This window comes from Eucalyptus grandis, chromosome 11 (genome assembly GCF_016545825.1).
Source record: "Eucalyptus grandis isolate ANBG69807.140 chromosome 11, ASM1654582v1, whole genome shotgun sequence".
Taxonomy (NCBI): Eukaryota; Viridiplantae; Streptophyta; class Magnoliopsida; order Myrtales; family Myrtaceae; genus Eucalyptus; species Eucalyptus grandis.
In genome coordinates, this window is record NC_052622.1 from 9,508,300 (window position 1) to 9,523,239 (window position 14,940).

The 14,940-nt window shown below is 39.1% G+C and overlaps 2 protein-coding genes across 3 annotated transcripts; one reads left to right on the forward strand and one right to left on the reverse strand.

The window, feature by feature from the left end:
• The first annotated feature begins 1,310 nt into the window (after window positions 1-1,310).
• LOC104424745 lies at window positions 1,311-7,245 on the forward strand. Of its 2 annotated transcripts, none has more exons than XM_010037246.3 (4): window positions 1,311-1,837; window positions 3,044-4,071; window positions 5,319-6,140; window positions 6,799-7,245. In XM_010037246.3, the coding sequence occupies exons 1-4, from the start codon at window positions 1,517-1,519 to the stop codon at window positions 6,992-6,994; spliced, it is 2,367 nt and encodes a 788-aa protein (XP_010035548.2). In that variant the 5' UTR covers window positions 1,311-1,516; the 3' UTR covers window positions 6,995-7,245. The 2 variants fall into 2 exon arrangements, with proteins under 2 accessions (XP_010035548.2, XP_010035549.2); XM_010037247.3 differs by lacking the exon at window positions 1,311-1,837 and adding an exon at window positions 1,851-1,996.
• A 438-nt stretch (window positions 7,246-7,683) lies between these two features.
• Window positions 7,684-11,621, reverse strand: LOC104424744 (cellulose synthase-like protein H1). The gene is given in 10 exon segments (XM_010037244.3): window positions 7,684-8,360; window positions 8,441-8,791; window positions 9,087-9,265; window positions 9,360-9,492; window positions 9,590-9,762; window positions 9,765-9,801; window positions 9,899-10,015; window positions 10,152-10,277; window positions 10,454-10,784; window positions 11,309-11,621. Coding segments are annotated over 10 exon segments (2,259 nt in total). The 5' UTR covers window positions 11,569-11,621; the 3' UTR covers window positions 7,684-7,808.
• Between the last annotated feature and the right edge of the window lie 3,319 nt (window positions 11,622-14,940).

A 14,940-nucleotide genomic window follows, 5' to 3' on the forward strand; every position in this document is an offset into this window, starting at 1 on the left:
TGAACCTCTCATCTCCCTCCTCTCATTAGGAAATGGTGTTTTTGGGTGTTTGAATTGCATTTAAAAAATGCTTGCAACGGATTGAGTGATTGCGCACTTTGGAAAAGTGGAGAGTATCGATTCCACAATGGATTGATCTTATAAGCCCAAGTTTAGGGACTAAGGAAATGAAGAACCTTCATTTCTTCTCTCTCTCTACACACACATTTCGCAGATCTCATAATTCCCATATCCATGGTGTTCCTGGACGATTCCAGCTCCTAGAGGGTAGTCCTGGCAGAGGTAGGGCTGAGGGAAGAGATGATGAATGGGAAGATGAGTAATTTCAAAAAGTGCTTTCACTATTTAAGATTTATTAATTTACTTTCCTAATTTTACGCATGAAATTTTCATTGTTTAAAAAGCGTTTTCGGTTGATTAATTATTTTTGGTAGACCAAATAAGTGATGATCTAAAAAACTAATTTCTAGAAAACACTTTCATTGAAATAAACACATCGTATAATTCAATCTGGCCCAAATGATGTATTAATTATTAACAAGAACAAAGTGATGGTTTATGTTGTACATTACAAAATGATTTAAATTTCCAATCATTGAAATTTGGTGGGTCATATATCAAAAGCATGTGATTTACCGAATTGCGATTGTGGCTAGTTGATCGATCCGGCCAATGTTAAAACATATTTCCTCATAAAGGACCACCTAAAGAAGAGCAGGTCTTCAGCAGATTACAACCCATCGATTGCACAAATTCCTCAAAAATCAGAATTTTCATATGACACCAATTATATAACAAGTGATAAGATTATCATTTAAATAAAAAAAATGATACATATGGTCCAATCTCTTTCTATATTAAAATTTTAGTTTATTCAATACGATTCTCAAATTATAATCTCATGTACAATATTGTCCCTATACTTTTATTCCATTCAACATGGTCTCTGAATTTTTGGTATATCTTTAATTTAGTTTTCAGAATATGAAAATGTTTAATATTTTCCTTTCATTAATTCAAGTTCAGGGCCAACATCGAATGTTTGTACCAAAATTTTAGAGGAAGATATTGCACATTAGATTATAGTGAATGAATTATTTTGAACAAATTGAAAGTTTAATAATAACATTACGTGGTAGTCATTCCTCGTTTAAACATAACCAACAGGCCCAATCTAACGGCCCGAGGCACGGACACATGGGCCGGATCGCTTTGGGCCTGGCCCACATAGATACAGGCGGCCATTTCATTGATGGGCCCAATAATCACTTCGTTCGGCGTTTTCTCTCTGTTTCGTTTTTGTTCTTCCGCTGTTGTGTCTGCCCGACAGAGGAGAAAACAAATGGAGGAAACCTGAAACTTCGTCGTCGTACAGTGTCATCATCTTCTTCACTTCACCGCATCTCCCCACGACGTCGCGACCACCTTTGACCGCACCGCGCTCCGCATTGATCTGAATCCCCCGGATTCGCGCCTCCGCCGGTTTCCCTCCCTTCCCGATCGGCCGCCGGCGGCAATGTCGGTCGACGTCCCTCGCGACGCCATCCGGCGGCTCCAGATCGCGCTCCGGGAGGAAGCGAGGATCCCCTCCTACGACCCCGACGACCCTTCGATCCCGCCGCTGCGCCCCTACGAGGAGTCGATCGCCGAGGTCGACCCGTCCCCGCCGTACCTGCGCTGCAAGCATTGCAGGGGGAGGCTCCTCCGGGGCGTCGGCTCCGCGTTCTGCGTCTTCTGCGGGAAGGAGCAGTTCGGCGATGTGCCCCCCGATCCCATCAATTTCAGGTCCACCCGGGGTTACCGGTGGGTGCTCGACTCGCTGCAGCTGGATGGATCGGTGAGGGTTTCCGCATCTCATATTCGGTTCAAATGTCGGGTGCTTCAGCTCAGGACTATGCGTGAATTTGGGGGAGTTTGGCGGGATTAGGGATTTGATTGTCTTGTCTAGATTTCGGTTGTTGTTTCTTGTGCTCATTCTTGGGATGTGTGTTCGAAGGTACATTCGCTGCTCTTTATTTGGCGTACTGATTCCTCTAGCAATCTCCAGCATAAAGTTAAATTTTTTTTTCGATAATTAAGTACTATTATTGCTCAAAACATCAAACCTTAGGACTTAATCTCAATTCAAGATGTCAAGCAAAAACATCAAACCCGGAATTTCAGTTCCCCTGTTACTAAACTAATACAACCAAAGCATTATAGCACAATGAAACAGACAAAGTAGAGACAAATTATTCTCCTTAGCACTTTCAGGTATCAATATGCCCCAAGAAGCTCCCAAATCTTGATCAAAGCAGCTCCTTTTCTCCTTCAGTGAACTGGCAACCTTATGCCTAATCACTAAAGATGGTCTTGAAAACATTTTCAGCTCAAGGAATTCCACCACCATCGTGAACCTTATCATTGAAGTTCCACACAGCTCAGCCTGAATGTCAACCAGATCATTTGATCTAGCAGAGGCCAAAACCACTCACTTCCTTTTATGACAGCCGAGACCTTAGCATTCCTATCCAAAGCAGAGTTATAGGTAACCCTACTAGGATGAATCTCAGCCAAATTCCTTTTGGGATGCCGATTGTCATGCCAAAGAGAGCATGAAGTTCATTATTCCGTATTATGTTTTATTTTGCATGTGGAGTCTTCTGATAAGCATTAAAGGTTCAGGTTTAAGAGTTGGCTCACTAAGCATTTGGACTCTCGGTTATAACTTTGCATGGTTCTTTTTACTTTGGCTCTAATTTTATAGGATTCTATTATGTGTACTTTGTTGTCAGAGAACTATGGCGCAGTTACTCAATCGTAGTCTTTGCAGGGCTGAACCATGGATGGTTTCTTTTGGTACGAGCATGGTTTTGGGCATCCACTCTGTCATTATTGATTTTCCTAGTGGTTTATTTGACTGTTTATGATATTGGCTTAATTGGTTGAGAGCTTTTATTTTTAAGCTATAGACAAGAAAATGTCTGTTCCACACTCTGGTTTTATTTCTGATCATTATTGTCAATAAGTATATGCCATGACTATTGTATAAATTGGCTTCCAGGAGACTGTTGAACCATTTTCTGAAGGAAACGAGTCAAATAGAGGGCGGAGTATGCCAAAAGAATCAATTACCCTGTCCGACCTGCTTAATTTAGAGATCAGATGGTCTTCTAAGTCAGAGAAACCTGGAACTATTATTACCAATGAGTCAAGCCTCGCAATAACTTCTCTGAATCTGGCTGGGCTTGACCTTGACAACTTTTTTGGGGAAGTGAAGACAAAAATCATTCCAAATGAATCTGAAGAGCAGCTTGGAGCAAGCAAGCAGAGGGGAAAGGCAGAAAGCATTGCTTTCCATAGTTCTGAGAATCTAAGTTTGTTTGAGAATCTGCAGTCTTCCGCTGAACCTGTCCAGTCTCCTGAACATGGGAACTACAACACAATGTCTTCATGGGAGCCAGAGTTTCAGTCCGCTGATTCTGAGGCCTTTGCTAAGGATTCCAGATCGTTGGATCCTTTCACAAGTTCTACAGTTGATCTTTCTACCCATATGGATACTGTCTTTGGATCTGGAATAGAATCGAGAGGCACTGATGCTGAAGATGGTGCACCTTCTTCTTCCAAAATGGATGACTGGTTCGAAGATGATCCGAGGAGTTATTCTGTGTTTGGGTCAACTGGCTCTACTGAGGGTTTTAAAGCAAATGATAATGTGGATACAAGTAAGGTCATCAACACTGCAGAGAGTTCTTCAACAAGAGTTGATTGGGTTCAGGATAATCAATGGCCAAATGATGGCAACATTGCACGTCATGTTGCAAGAGTTGATGAGAATGATGATTCTAATGATGCTTGGAATGATTTTACAAGCTCCACTAATCCAGCAGATATTAATACTTGGAAACCAAATGATGACCCTATGATGCATTCTGAGCAATCTTCAGATATTAACATGTTCAAGCCGGGGAACAACTCAGAAGATATGGATTTTGGCAATCTTTTGCAGCCTGACCCCTTCTTTGGATCATCTGGCATTGCAAAGGGTTCAGTCAATGAGAACTTAAAGCCTGAAGCTTCTGGCTTAGACAGGTACCCTTGGCCGCTTTTTTCTTTTGCATTCATGAGCACCTCCTTGCATGTGCATGTTGCCTCATTTACACATTCACTGATGACATTGCTATTATAACTTTCTATATTTACCTTGCTTAACTCCTACGCTTCTGTCACCCTTACCATAGTGATTGCTGAAGTCAGTAATATATTTATATATGACGAGTCGCAGGCACAATATTGTTTGGGACAAAGGATGGTACCACTGTGGGTTAGGGATGGACTCATTGTACTCTGTCTTGCCCCGCGAAATAAGATGCTACCATTGATGTATCCCCACATTGTGGGTTCTTTTACAAAATTGCATTCCTGACCTAGAATCATCCATTTTATCTTATATCTTCAAGCAAAGTTTCTAAGCAAAACGAACTCAATTTATGATGGTAGAACCCAGAGATATATCAAATAGTTGCAAACTGTGAGTTGTAAATAATTAATCATTAAATGGGAAAAAGATATTTCATTTACGTTTGAGCATTGTCTGCACATTGGGACATAATAACTTTTCCCTCTGTCATTTGGGGACTGATAGCATATTTGTGTAGTAAATTTGACATAGACTAGATTATTTTCTTGTTTCTTTTTTGTTACTATTACAATCTTTGCAAGCCAAATGTCTGTCTCAGATGTTTGTTGCTGTTCAGCTTGAATCAAGTTGGTCTCAGTTCTGATATTTACTTTCATTTAAATAATAAAAGATATATATAAAGGGAGTTTATAGGTAAAGAAGTTCAACTATAGGGCACCTAGGGGGTGCAAAGCCATATACAAAAGAAGCCCAAAAATTAAAGCCACATGCAAAACAGCTCTCGAAATCATAAGGGAGCTCAAATACACGATAAATAATCAGCTATATCAACCAAGGCATTTACGTACACATGCAGGTTTCCACCATACTTAATGGGAAAAGAGCTATGTTTGGCACTAAAAGAAGAAGAAAAAAGAAGCAAGTCAAGGACAATTATCTTAGAAGTGACAATTCATCAGAAGAATGTGGATCGAATTGCTCCATAACAACTTTTAGTCCTACTATCAATATACTTTTAATAATATATTCAAGAAGTAAAAGAAGAGGAAGGCAATAGTAAAGTAAGAAACTCTCTCTCAATAATGATAACTTGAAAAGAAGACGAAGAGTTTTGACATTCCTAGAATTGAGTCTCCAGTTACCTTCTTTTTTTATAATTTAGAATTTAAAAAATATTGACTTTTGAGAACTTCTTTAGTGAAGCAAAGAGAGAAATCACTCCAGCTGAATCTGAAGGGCAGTCAGGAGCAAACAAGCAGAGTCAAAGTGCAGATGGCAATGCCTTTCAAGGTCTGGATGATATGAGTTTCCTTGAGAATGTGCAGCCTTCTGCTAGAACTGTCCAGTCCTCTGAATGTGAGAATGACAACTCAATGGCTGCCTGGGATGCAGAGTTTCAATCTGCAGATTCCAGTGGTCACGCCAAGAAATTTGGATTATCAGATCCTTTTGCAGGTTCTGTAGTTGATTTTTCTGGCCATATGGATGCTGTGTTTGGACTGGGAAAGCAATATGCAGGTGCAGATGCTAAGGATGGTCCAACTTCTTCCTCCAAAATAGGTGATCTGTTTCAGGATAATACGAGCAATTCCGGTTTTGGGTCAGATAGCTGTTATCAGGGTTCTAAAACGAGTGATAAAATTGATGACGCTTTCATGGGTGCCCCAAACATTTCTTCAAAGAATATTGATTGGGTTCAGGATAATCAGTGGCTCACGGGTGGCAGCATTTCACGTCACAGTGAATCTGCTGAGGAGAATGATCGTTCTCTCGATGTTTGGGATGATTTTGCAAAATCAACTAGTCCGGCTTATAACAATTTGTGGAAAGCAAATGATGACCTTGGAGTGCCTCCTCAGCAATCTTCTGAAATAAAGTTGTTCAGCTCAGAGAGTGGTTCACAGCAGATGGATTCTCGCAATGCATCGAAACCTGATGTCTTTTCAGGATTGTTTAGCAGTTCTAATGATTCTATTGATGAGAAAGCGCATTCAAATTTTTCTGCTTTAGAGAGGAATCGGTAATGGCCTTTTTGTTGAAAGTGTGAGCTTATGCATATGCATGTGATGTGCATGTGGGGGCATGAGTGTCACCTGTGTATGCGCACACATTTCTTGTGTTTTACTCATTTTGCATCTGCAAAGAATTTGCTTCACTTTAGTCAAGCCCGTATATTACTCACAGCGATTCTTTAATGAAGAATTTATGTTCACATATCATCTATCACCTGTCTTTTGCAGGGCATCATCTGTTTTATATAGCCACTTTGTTGTGATAGTGACTCCGGTTGAAGTTAGTGCTCTTTCGCTTTTAAGTAGTGGGTAAATAGCGTTGCTTTTTGCTGAAGGGAGAAGTTATTGTGGGATCCCTTATGTGAAGATTTTGCTGTGAATTTTTAAGTGCGGTGTCAAGTAGGATAAGTACCCATGGCCCTTCGATGATGATGCACTTGTCCAATTCTTGAAGTGTCTTTCCAATGTTCTTTTTAAGTTCAATCTTTTTCCATGTGATACTTGCCCTGGCAAAATTTGCAGAGTATCTTTATGTATTATCAGGCTCGAAATTTTCTTGGTTATTGCTGTTCGAAGTTGGAATTTTGGCTTTCTCCAAGCTCAAATGTTGTAGTACATGCTAGCAGTAGATGTTCTCATTTGTCTCTTTGCCTTTTGCATATTTAGGATGGACGATCTGGATTCTAAATATGGAAGCGCAGAAGGTGGTGCCAAAGGTGAAGATATAAATAGAAACGCGAGAAAGAGTGATGATGCCAACATGCTAACGTCTCAGATGCATGATCTCTCGTTTATGCTTGATAGCAAACTATCAATTCCCCCAAGGTTAGAAAGGTCCCGTTCTTCTCAAGATCGAGATTAGTCTCTGAAATCTTTTTCATTCGTTTTTGTATTGTTGTTCATATCTTTTAGGCATGTCCATCTCTTCTCCCCTCCCATTTTTGGTAGACCTTAGGGCTGTGAAAATCAGTTTTCCTTTGAGTCAATTGTGATTGTGAAGTCCACGAGATTGCTTAAGATTAAATGATAAGTTCTATTACAATTTTTTTACCTCTGGTTAGTTGAATCGTGTGTGAACTTTGTGAGAAATAAGTATTTATCATTTCTCTGCCCTACTGGATGAATCAATGAGCTCTTTTCTACTTGCCATTCAATATGACACATTGCTATCTTTGTGATTTGAACTGTGATAAGCAGAACGCTCTTTCTGTGGTTGTAATATATGCTTGTAGTTCTTCACCATGCTTCATTATCTAGTTGGCAAGAGGGGAATTTGTGCCATTTTTACCCTCTGGACCTGAGATATAGCATTCACTCTATCACGGAACTCACTATGTAGCTATTCTGGGATCTTTAAGTTAGAACGAGAGAGATGAGGCTCAAAGGCTACATGTTTACTTAAATTTTAGTGAAAGGGTACAAAGACGGCACTATATATATAAAGCATAAGATACCCTAACAAAACCCTAATTTCCTTATTTTTGATTATCTACGAACTACTGACTAATATTCATAGATATATTTCAATACTTGGAATGTGAAAATTTGCTGTTCCGTAAGAGTTTCCATAAAAGCAATGAGAATATCTCTTCTTCAATCGGAAGCAAAGGGCACGATTAATTTTACAATCATGCTTTTAATTTTGCAAATACAAAATTCAACAATTGCAGCCCTTATCAACTTGTGGATGTAATTCTACATAAGTAAACTACAACACTTGCTAGGATGGCTCCCTTCATTATAGTAGTGGAAGGAATCCCATATTTTCCTTTCCCAAATAGCCCCCTAAAAAATGGCCAGAAACACAACACCTGCCATACAGTACAGACCACCTCTCCTAAGCCAGAGCCATTGTCATTGGATGCTTGTGGGCGCAACCCTAGCAACATTGTAAGTACTGCGGTCAAGTGCACCAACAGGAGAGTAGTGCCCGGTACAAAAACTGGGGACCCATCAAAGGTGAACCTCCCAAGTTCAGCACTACTACTATCACTAGATGCAGATTGTTCCTTCTTGGTTACTTCAAATACTGTCTCTGATAGCCCCAAGAGCTTGAGTACAACACTTAAGAATCCAAATGACCAGGCACATGTAGATGTTATCTGTTGCATTCTGTGGTTATTCCACCATTCAAGTATTGACAAGTTAGTCATGAAGTACTCATGCAAACAGTATAAGTTGTAGATGACGAAAATAGCAGCTGGAATTACGGAAGCTGGTTCTTGTCCCTGCGATTACACAAGATAGAAAGATAATGAAGTAAATTCTTGATAACAAAGAAGTGATATTTGTTTTAGTTTCGTCTTACCTTAGGCAAGAAGTGGGAGTTGGTCATGATACAATAAGCTGGTATGAGAGCATATAAGAACTCAGGTATCGATCTAAGTGCTCGAATTAGGAGCCAAAGGTACGCCAAACATTGCCTGAAATGGAGCTGCACGAATAGGGTGCCATATATTGGATTCTTTTTGCTTACTAGAACTTCGAGTAGGCCTGTGGCCCATCTCTTTTGCTGGGTCATTGAGGCAGGCCCACCAGATGGTGCGCAACCTAGAAAAGCAGGTGGATTTGGTGAACAATAGACTGATTTCCAACCCTTGGTTTGGATTGCCAGTCCCGTAAGGATATCTTCTGTCGTCGATCCGTACATCCAGCCGATCTGCAAGAAGACACGTTCGAAACACATTATCACTCTAGCAAACTAATTTTTGCCAGTCTTTCTTATTGTCACAAAACTGCTTGAACACAGCACAGTGCTGTGAATCGTGTGGCAAGCAATTCGTGTTCGTGGAAAAATCATAGATGTTTAGGTTAATGGTAGTGAGCTTATGGTGTTTGTAGTAGTGAAACTGTAGAGTTGATAACGATTAGTTGATTAATCTTGGAAAATACAGCTGGATGTATGTATATCTAAACATGTATAATGTCCGAAATCAGTGTGGACACGTACTGACCTTTTGACCCCAATCAGTATCATATTCATAGGTGCAACTAGCAACTTAATGGACTGTTTCAAGAGAGCTCGAAAGATCTTCGAGATGATTTGAATTGCCCTGTAGAGCTTGAGCAGCAGAATTTATGAACTGTTTTGAACTTCCAAATTCGTTTAGCAGGTTTTCCTTGGTTAATTCTCCTGTAAAAATCAAATTGGTAAACGAAAGAATATGGTTTATTATTAGGACTAGGCAAATAGTCTGTGCAGTTGACTGCCAAACTAAAACACATACCGTTTGAGGTAAGACCGCTATTTTCAGTCTTCATGTCATCTGGCCATGATCCATAGATCACTTTTCGACGATGAAAGCATCCCGTTCCTGAATAGAAAGGTCCTTGAATTCCCACTATTCCTCGTCCCATATACTAAAATCAACAGTGTCATAGGTGCATATGCTAATCAGTAAATAAGCTGCAAATAGGCTCCAAATGAGACTTGACTGCGTAGTAAAATGGCACGTACTTCGAATAAGACCACCATTTGATTTCCAAACGGGTCATCCTTTAGTCCATCATAGAAGATCTGTGGACATTGAACATATGCGCAGTCTCTCTCACGTTTTGTACCGAGAAGAAGACATAAAGCATGAAGAACAATTTGTGGATTGTTGGCATGCATGTCGCAGTCGACATTAGCATGAATGGTGCATTCGTCATGAGTCCTGAAACTCTGGTCTGTTCATTCATCAAAAAGACATGGGAGGACAAGAATTATAAGATTGTTTTGCTCGACAAAGATCACACTTAGGGCTTGATGGAAAGTCTTACACACCAAGACATTCATGGCTCCTGCATTGTAATGATGTGGTTGCTTTGGCCGCTTTTCTCTTGATATATAGATCAGATGCGGCAATGCATCTGGATGACCTTCCTTATTTTCCAGTATGATCTTTTTGTCAAAATCACAATAGACACAGTGAGCCTCATATTAAAAAGTGTTGATGTTAATTTGGTGTGCCGTATTAATGGTCGAACAATTTTATGCAAACCTGGACAAGGATATTTTCTCAGGGATTTCACTGTACCTTAATAATACTGGGATGATTACTACGTTCTGTGTTAGAGAAAGCCGCAAACTCCCCAGTAAGATCAAATGGGACTGAGCCTTGGGACGCGTCTTCTATCTTCCTGCTCAGCTTCTCGTACTCATCCTGTGAAAGAAGATAAATTTGAGCATTTCGACATCCGTATCTTATACATATCCGATCCTCTCTCTCTCTCTCTCTCTCTCTCTCTCTCTCTCATATTTCACTTCCCTACAAAGAATCACCGATCAGTGTGACCGTCTCCAACACATGAACACTAGATTCAAAAGATTGAGCATCACCTTCATTGTGTCCCGTGCTTGTTGGAATTCCCAGGAGCAGTCTTCACCAGACAACGTCGTCACGTCACCAGCGAAGTACCGGAATGGGGCTCGCAATTGAATATTGTACTTCTTACAAAACGGAACCCAGAGCTTTGCGAACTTGGCAGCTTCCATTAGAGAGTAGAAGATCAATGGCGAGCAGCCGTCGTCAGAGACATAGCACGCTAGCTTATGAGCTGGATAGTCTACCGCCATTAAAGAGAGGACTGTGTTCACTGTGATGATCGGTGGCTCTAGCTGTGGATCCGCTGTTGTGACAAAGACGTCCACCGGAGGAAGCTCAGTTACCCTAAATGATGGATATGTGAAAAAGAAAAGATAATCAGCAATAAGGAACTAAACCTAAAAAGAATAACTCGGTTTGACACTACAAACTTACAGAACATACATAATCCGAAATCCACCGAGAACATACGTGAATGTTATTCGATACAGGTACTTCTGTCAGAACTCATCTTCTGAAACTGAGCTCAATGGTATTGTAACTTTCCAAATTTAAGTTCAGCACGTTCGGTGCAAGTTATGATGTCCAGTGAAAGCATAAACTTGGATGCGGAAGGATGACAAATATTTTCAGAAAATTAGTTCTTCGCAACCACAATTCTGTCATTAAAAACTCGGAAAGGAAAACCATGCTAAGGAGTATTAGAGACCAGAGAAAGAAAGTAAAAGCGAGCTGTAATAGTTGCTGTAGCGCTGTGGATTTTGGGATCGAGGGTTCGTGACAGAAACAATACGGTGATACTGAAATAGTTGAAAAATCAAAGCAAAGCAAGTAATGCGAAAAAGATGGTTCTCGTTCTATTGTCATACCTTTGCAAGACACGTTGAGGGTAAGTTTGGTAGTCCACGGGGCTCCATTTGGAGCTGACCACGAGAACCCACACGAACGTGAACCACGACTCGCACACGAGCGCGACCTGCCACTCGAGTCCATGGTCCTTAAGGTGCACAAGCCGATATGCGAGAAGGGAGACAAGAAGGAACAAGATGAAGATCTCGACCGCCCTCTTCGCATTGCTTTTCAGGCTTATTTTCTCATATAGAGGAGTGGAAGTGGATTGGATGGCCATTGGAGAAGGCTTGTGTGTTTGTGCACACACCAGCTCTTGTTTTTGCTGTTTATATTCGGTGGTTTTGCATAACTCAAATGGTGGTGGCTACTTATATATATAGAGAGAGGTCGAATCCCAGTCATTAACTTAACTGGATTGAAGAAAAATGCTTATAATTTGATGAATTTAAGTATTTCAAACATATACCAATAAAAAATATCCATATTAGCGTCAGCTATGCTTTATAGGACACCCGATGTCTAAGTTAGCAATTTCTAGCAAAAGTTGATCGTTTAAAAGATTCATATCTAAATTGACATAATTGAAAGATTTATGATTAAAATGTTCGTTATATATCAAATATATAAATTTTTAGGTAATTACTCCTAATGCACTAGCTTTATAGAGTGGACATAATATTCTTCCTTGTAAAAAGGTTACTTCTTTAGATTTTCTTCTTTTATTTTTTGTTTCTTATATTCTAGTTGGACCTTTTTGTCATCTTGAGTTGGATTTTAGCTTGGCGATCAATAACGAGGTGCTTCTCGGAACCGTCCAAAAGCGGAGGATTCTCGAGGTATATCGTATCCAATTACAGATTGGCAAGCCTTGGGCATCTCTTCATTTTCTGTCCCAATGTCGCATTAGGGTTTTAGTCCCCAAGAAACACACGGACAGTCGGTCAAAGATCGGGAAGAACCTGCCAGTCAAGGCTAAAGAAATCGTACGCTACTGTATATATACATGCATGCATGCATGCGCGTACGCATCGGTAGATGGTGATCGTTGTCGATGGAGAAATTCCGTCTCAATGCCGTAATGCAAGAAAGATAAATATTCATCAACGACAAAGCTTAATATAGAGAAAAGAACGTGATTGATGCTGAAATCGCGTAAGCAACGGGGGGTTGATAGAGTCCAAAGGCGCTTTTGGAACTAGCAGCGATTGATAGAATTTAAATTGCATTAGGATTAGCACATTGAGTCCAATTATATATAATCTTGAAGACATGTTCGAATAATCACTCTTTCTTTATTGATGAGATTAACAAAATCTTATTGAACTTTATTAATTTATGACTCACATTGAATAGTTTCATGTTATCTATCGCGGTCAACTAGGTTTAGCACATGATGTCCAAATGAATTTATAATACAGGGTATGGCTAGATAGAAAGGGAGAAGGATAAATACAATTTCGCGACCCGAGTTTAGATCCGTAAAATTTGGTTGTTGTCAACTTTCTGTTTCATTTAATCTTTTTATTTTTTGGTCTATAGAGTTCATGTCTGCGGCGATGTAAAAATTAATCTTGTGATGTTCGGCTAATGGCGAGGGCTTGAGATGAGCCACTAAGGCCTGTTTGGTTGTGTTTTTTTTTTTTTTTTTAAACACTTTTTCTGTTTTTTTGTTCCTGGGAACAAAAAAGAAAACGCACTTAGGTGCGTTTCTGTTTTTTTTTTTTGTTCCCCGGGAACAAAAGGAAAACAGAAATAAGAAACGCAAAATTTGTGTTTTTTTATTTCGAAACACATTTGAAAACACATTTGAGAAACACATTTTATTTTATTCTTCTTTTCTTCTTATTTTCTTCTTCTTTTTTTCTTTCGCCGGTCGCCGGCCCTCGTCAATCGGTCGCCAGCCATGGCGAGGCGGCGACCGGCCAAAAGAAGAAAAATAAAAAAGGAAAAAGAAAAAGGAAAAAGAAAAAAGAAAAAAAGGAAAAAAAAAAGAAAAAAATAGAAAAAATAAAAGAAATAAAAAAATTATACAAATTTACCAAACGTGTTTTTGTTTATTTTTTATCTCCTAACAAGTTTTTACCAAACGCGTTTTTTGTTCAAAATTGTTCCTCGGGCAAAACATTTTTTTTTATTTCATTTATCAAAAACAATTTTTAAACGAAAAACGCAAATAAACGCACCCTAAGAGAAAGCGATATTATTCCATCACGAAGGAAGTTTATTTTATGCACCCTAACTTATTATAAAGAACATTGGCGGCGCAATGACGCATGCCATGATTTCGGAGCTCAGCTACCGTTCTCCGCCACCAAGTTGGATAGGTACAAGATGAAGAAGAGCCGCCACACACAGGCTTTGGGAATTTGTCACCTTCAAGTTGAAAGGTAAGTGTTCGTCGGGGCTCGTCGGGGCACGTCGCGGGCACCCATGGCAGCGGCCACGTGAAGTGGTGACCTATACCCTGTCACGTCTTTGCGCTATCAGCATCACGGACAAAGCAAAAGAGTCTCTGCCCCGCGAGGAGGAAAGATGCATGATGCCTCCTAGTCTAGTCAAGTGCAGTCCAAACGGGAAATCATGAGAAATCAGAGACCCTGAGCGTACGAACACTGAAAACTGCTAAGAGAAAGATGTTCCTACTTTTGTTTTTGGGACCAACGACGTGAAGCAGTTTGATAGAAGTATTGAACAACATTAATTTCTTCTTTTAGAACTGCGCAACGCTTTTGGTTGTTTTTAGTGTGATAATTGGCAAGATTTAAACTGACATTCAATAATTCTTTTTTTCTATTGAATGAACGGGCTAATCCATTGCTTCGCGAATGATTTCATCATGTGCCTACTCGACAAAAGGATGGAGCAATTTTCCGCTGTCTTTGGCTAAAGGCATACTTTTTAGTTTGAGTAAATATAATGAAAAACTCCAAACTAATATATCCGTGATAAATTTACCTCAAATTATTTCTTGACCACAAAAAAATCTCAAACCGATACACTTATCGTAAATTTATTATTCATTAGTTTTCATTAAATTTTACTATCAAATTTCTGAATAGAATGACATTTAACAGTTGACAAGTCCACCAATTTCGATTTTTATTCTTTATTTATCACATATGTACCAATTTATAACTTTTCGTGATATTAAAAGAATTTAATGAAAATTAATAAATGATTAATTTATCAGAAATATACCACTTTGAATTTTTAGTGATCAAAAAAATTAGTTTTGAATAAATTTCTTACGAATGTACTAGCTTAGGTTTTTTGTGATCAAAATATTAATTCGAGATAAATTTATCACAAATGTATTAATTTGAAGTTTTTCGTGATATTAACCACTTTAGTTTTTAGTTAACAGACCAAACCACTCTCTCACACCAATTAAGTCAGGTATGAATTAGTATCCACAGTAACTTTATCTAGTGCAAATTTTTAATTGATTGATTGTCACTTTTTATCTTGATTTACTTCAAAAAAATTTTCTTTATACTCGTTTGACCCATAATAAATGACTTTTTTTTTTATTAGTATAAAGAGGGGAAGAGCGTAATATAATGAGAAATTTAGCCGGGATCACTAATTGATACTACTCTAGTACTATTACAATAGAAAAGAAGGTGGTTGTTATAGATTAAGGGAGAGC

Excerpts from the sequence above, each read along its gene's own strand:
- LOC104424745 (XM_010037246.3), top strand. The coding sequence starts at position 1,517 with ATGTCGGTCGACGTCCCTCGCGACGCCATCCGGCGGCTCCAGATCGCG. Across the intron at positions 1,838-3,043 it reads CGCTGCAGCTGGATGGATCG|GAGACTGTTGAACCATTTTC; the intron begins GTGAGGGTTTCC and ends ATTGGCTTCCAG. Across the intron at positions 4,072-5,318 it reads GAAGCTTCTGGCTTAGACAG|TGAAGCAAAGAGAGAAATCA; the intron begins GTACCCTTGGCC and ends GAACTTCTTTAG.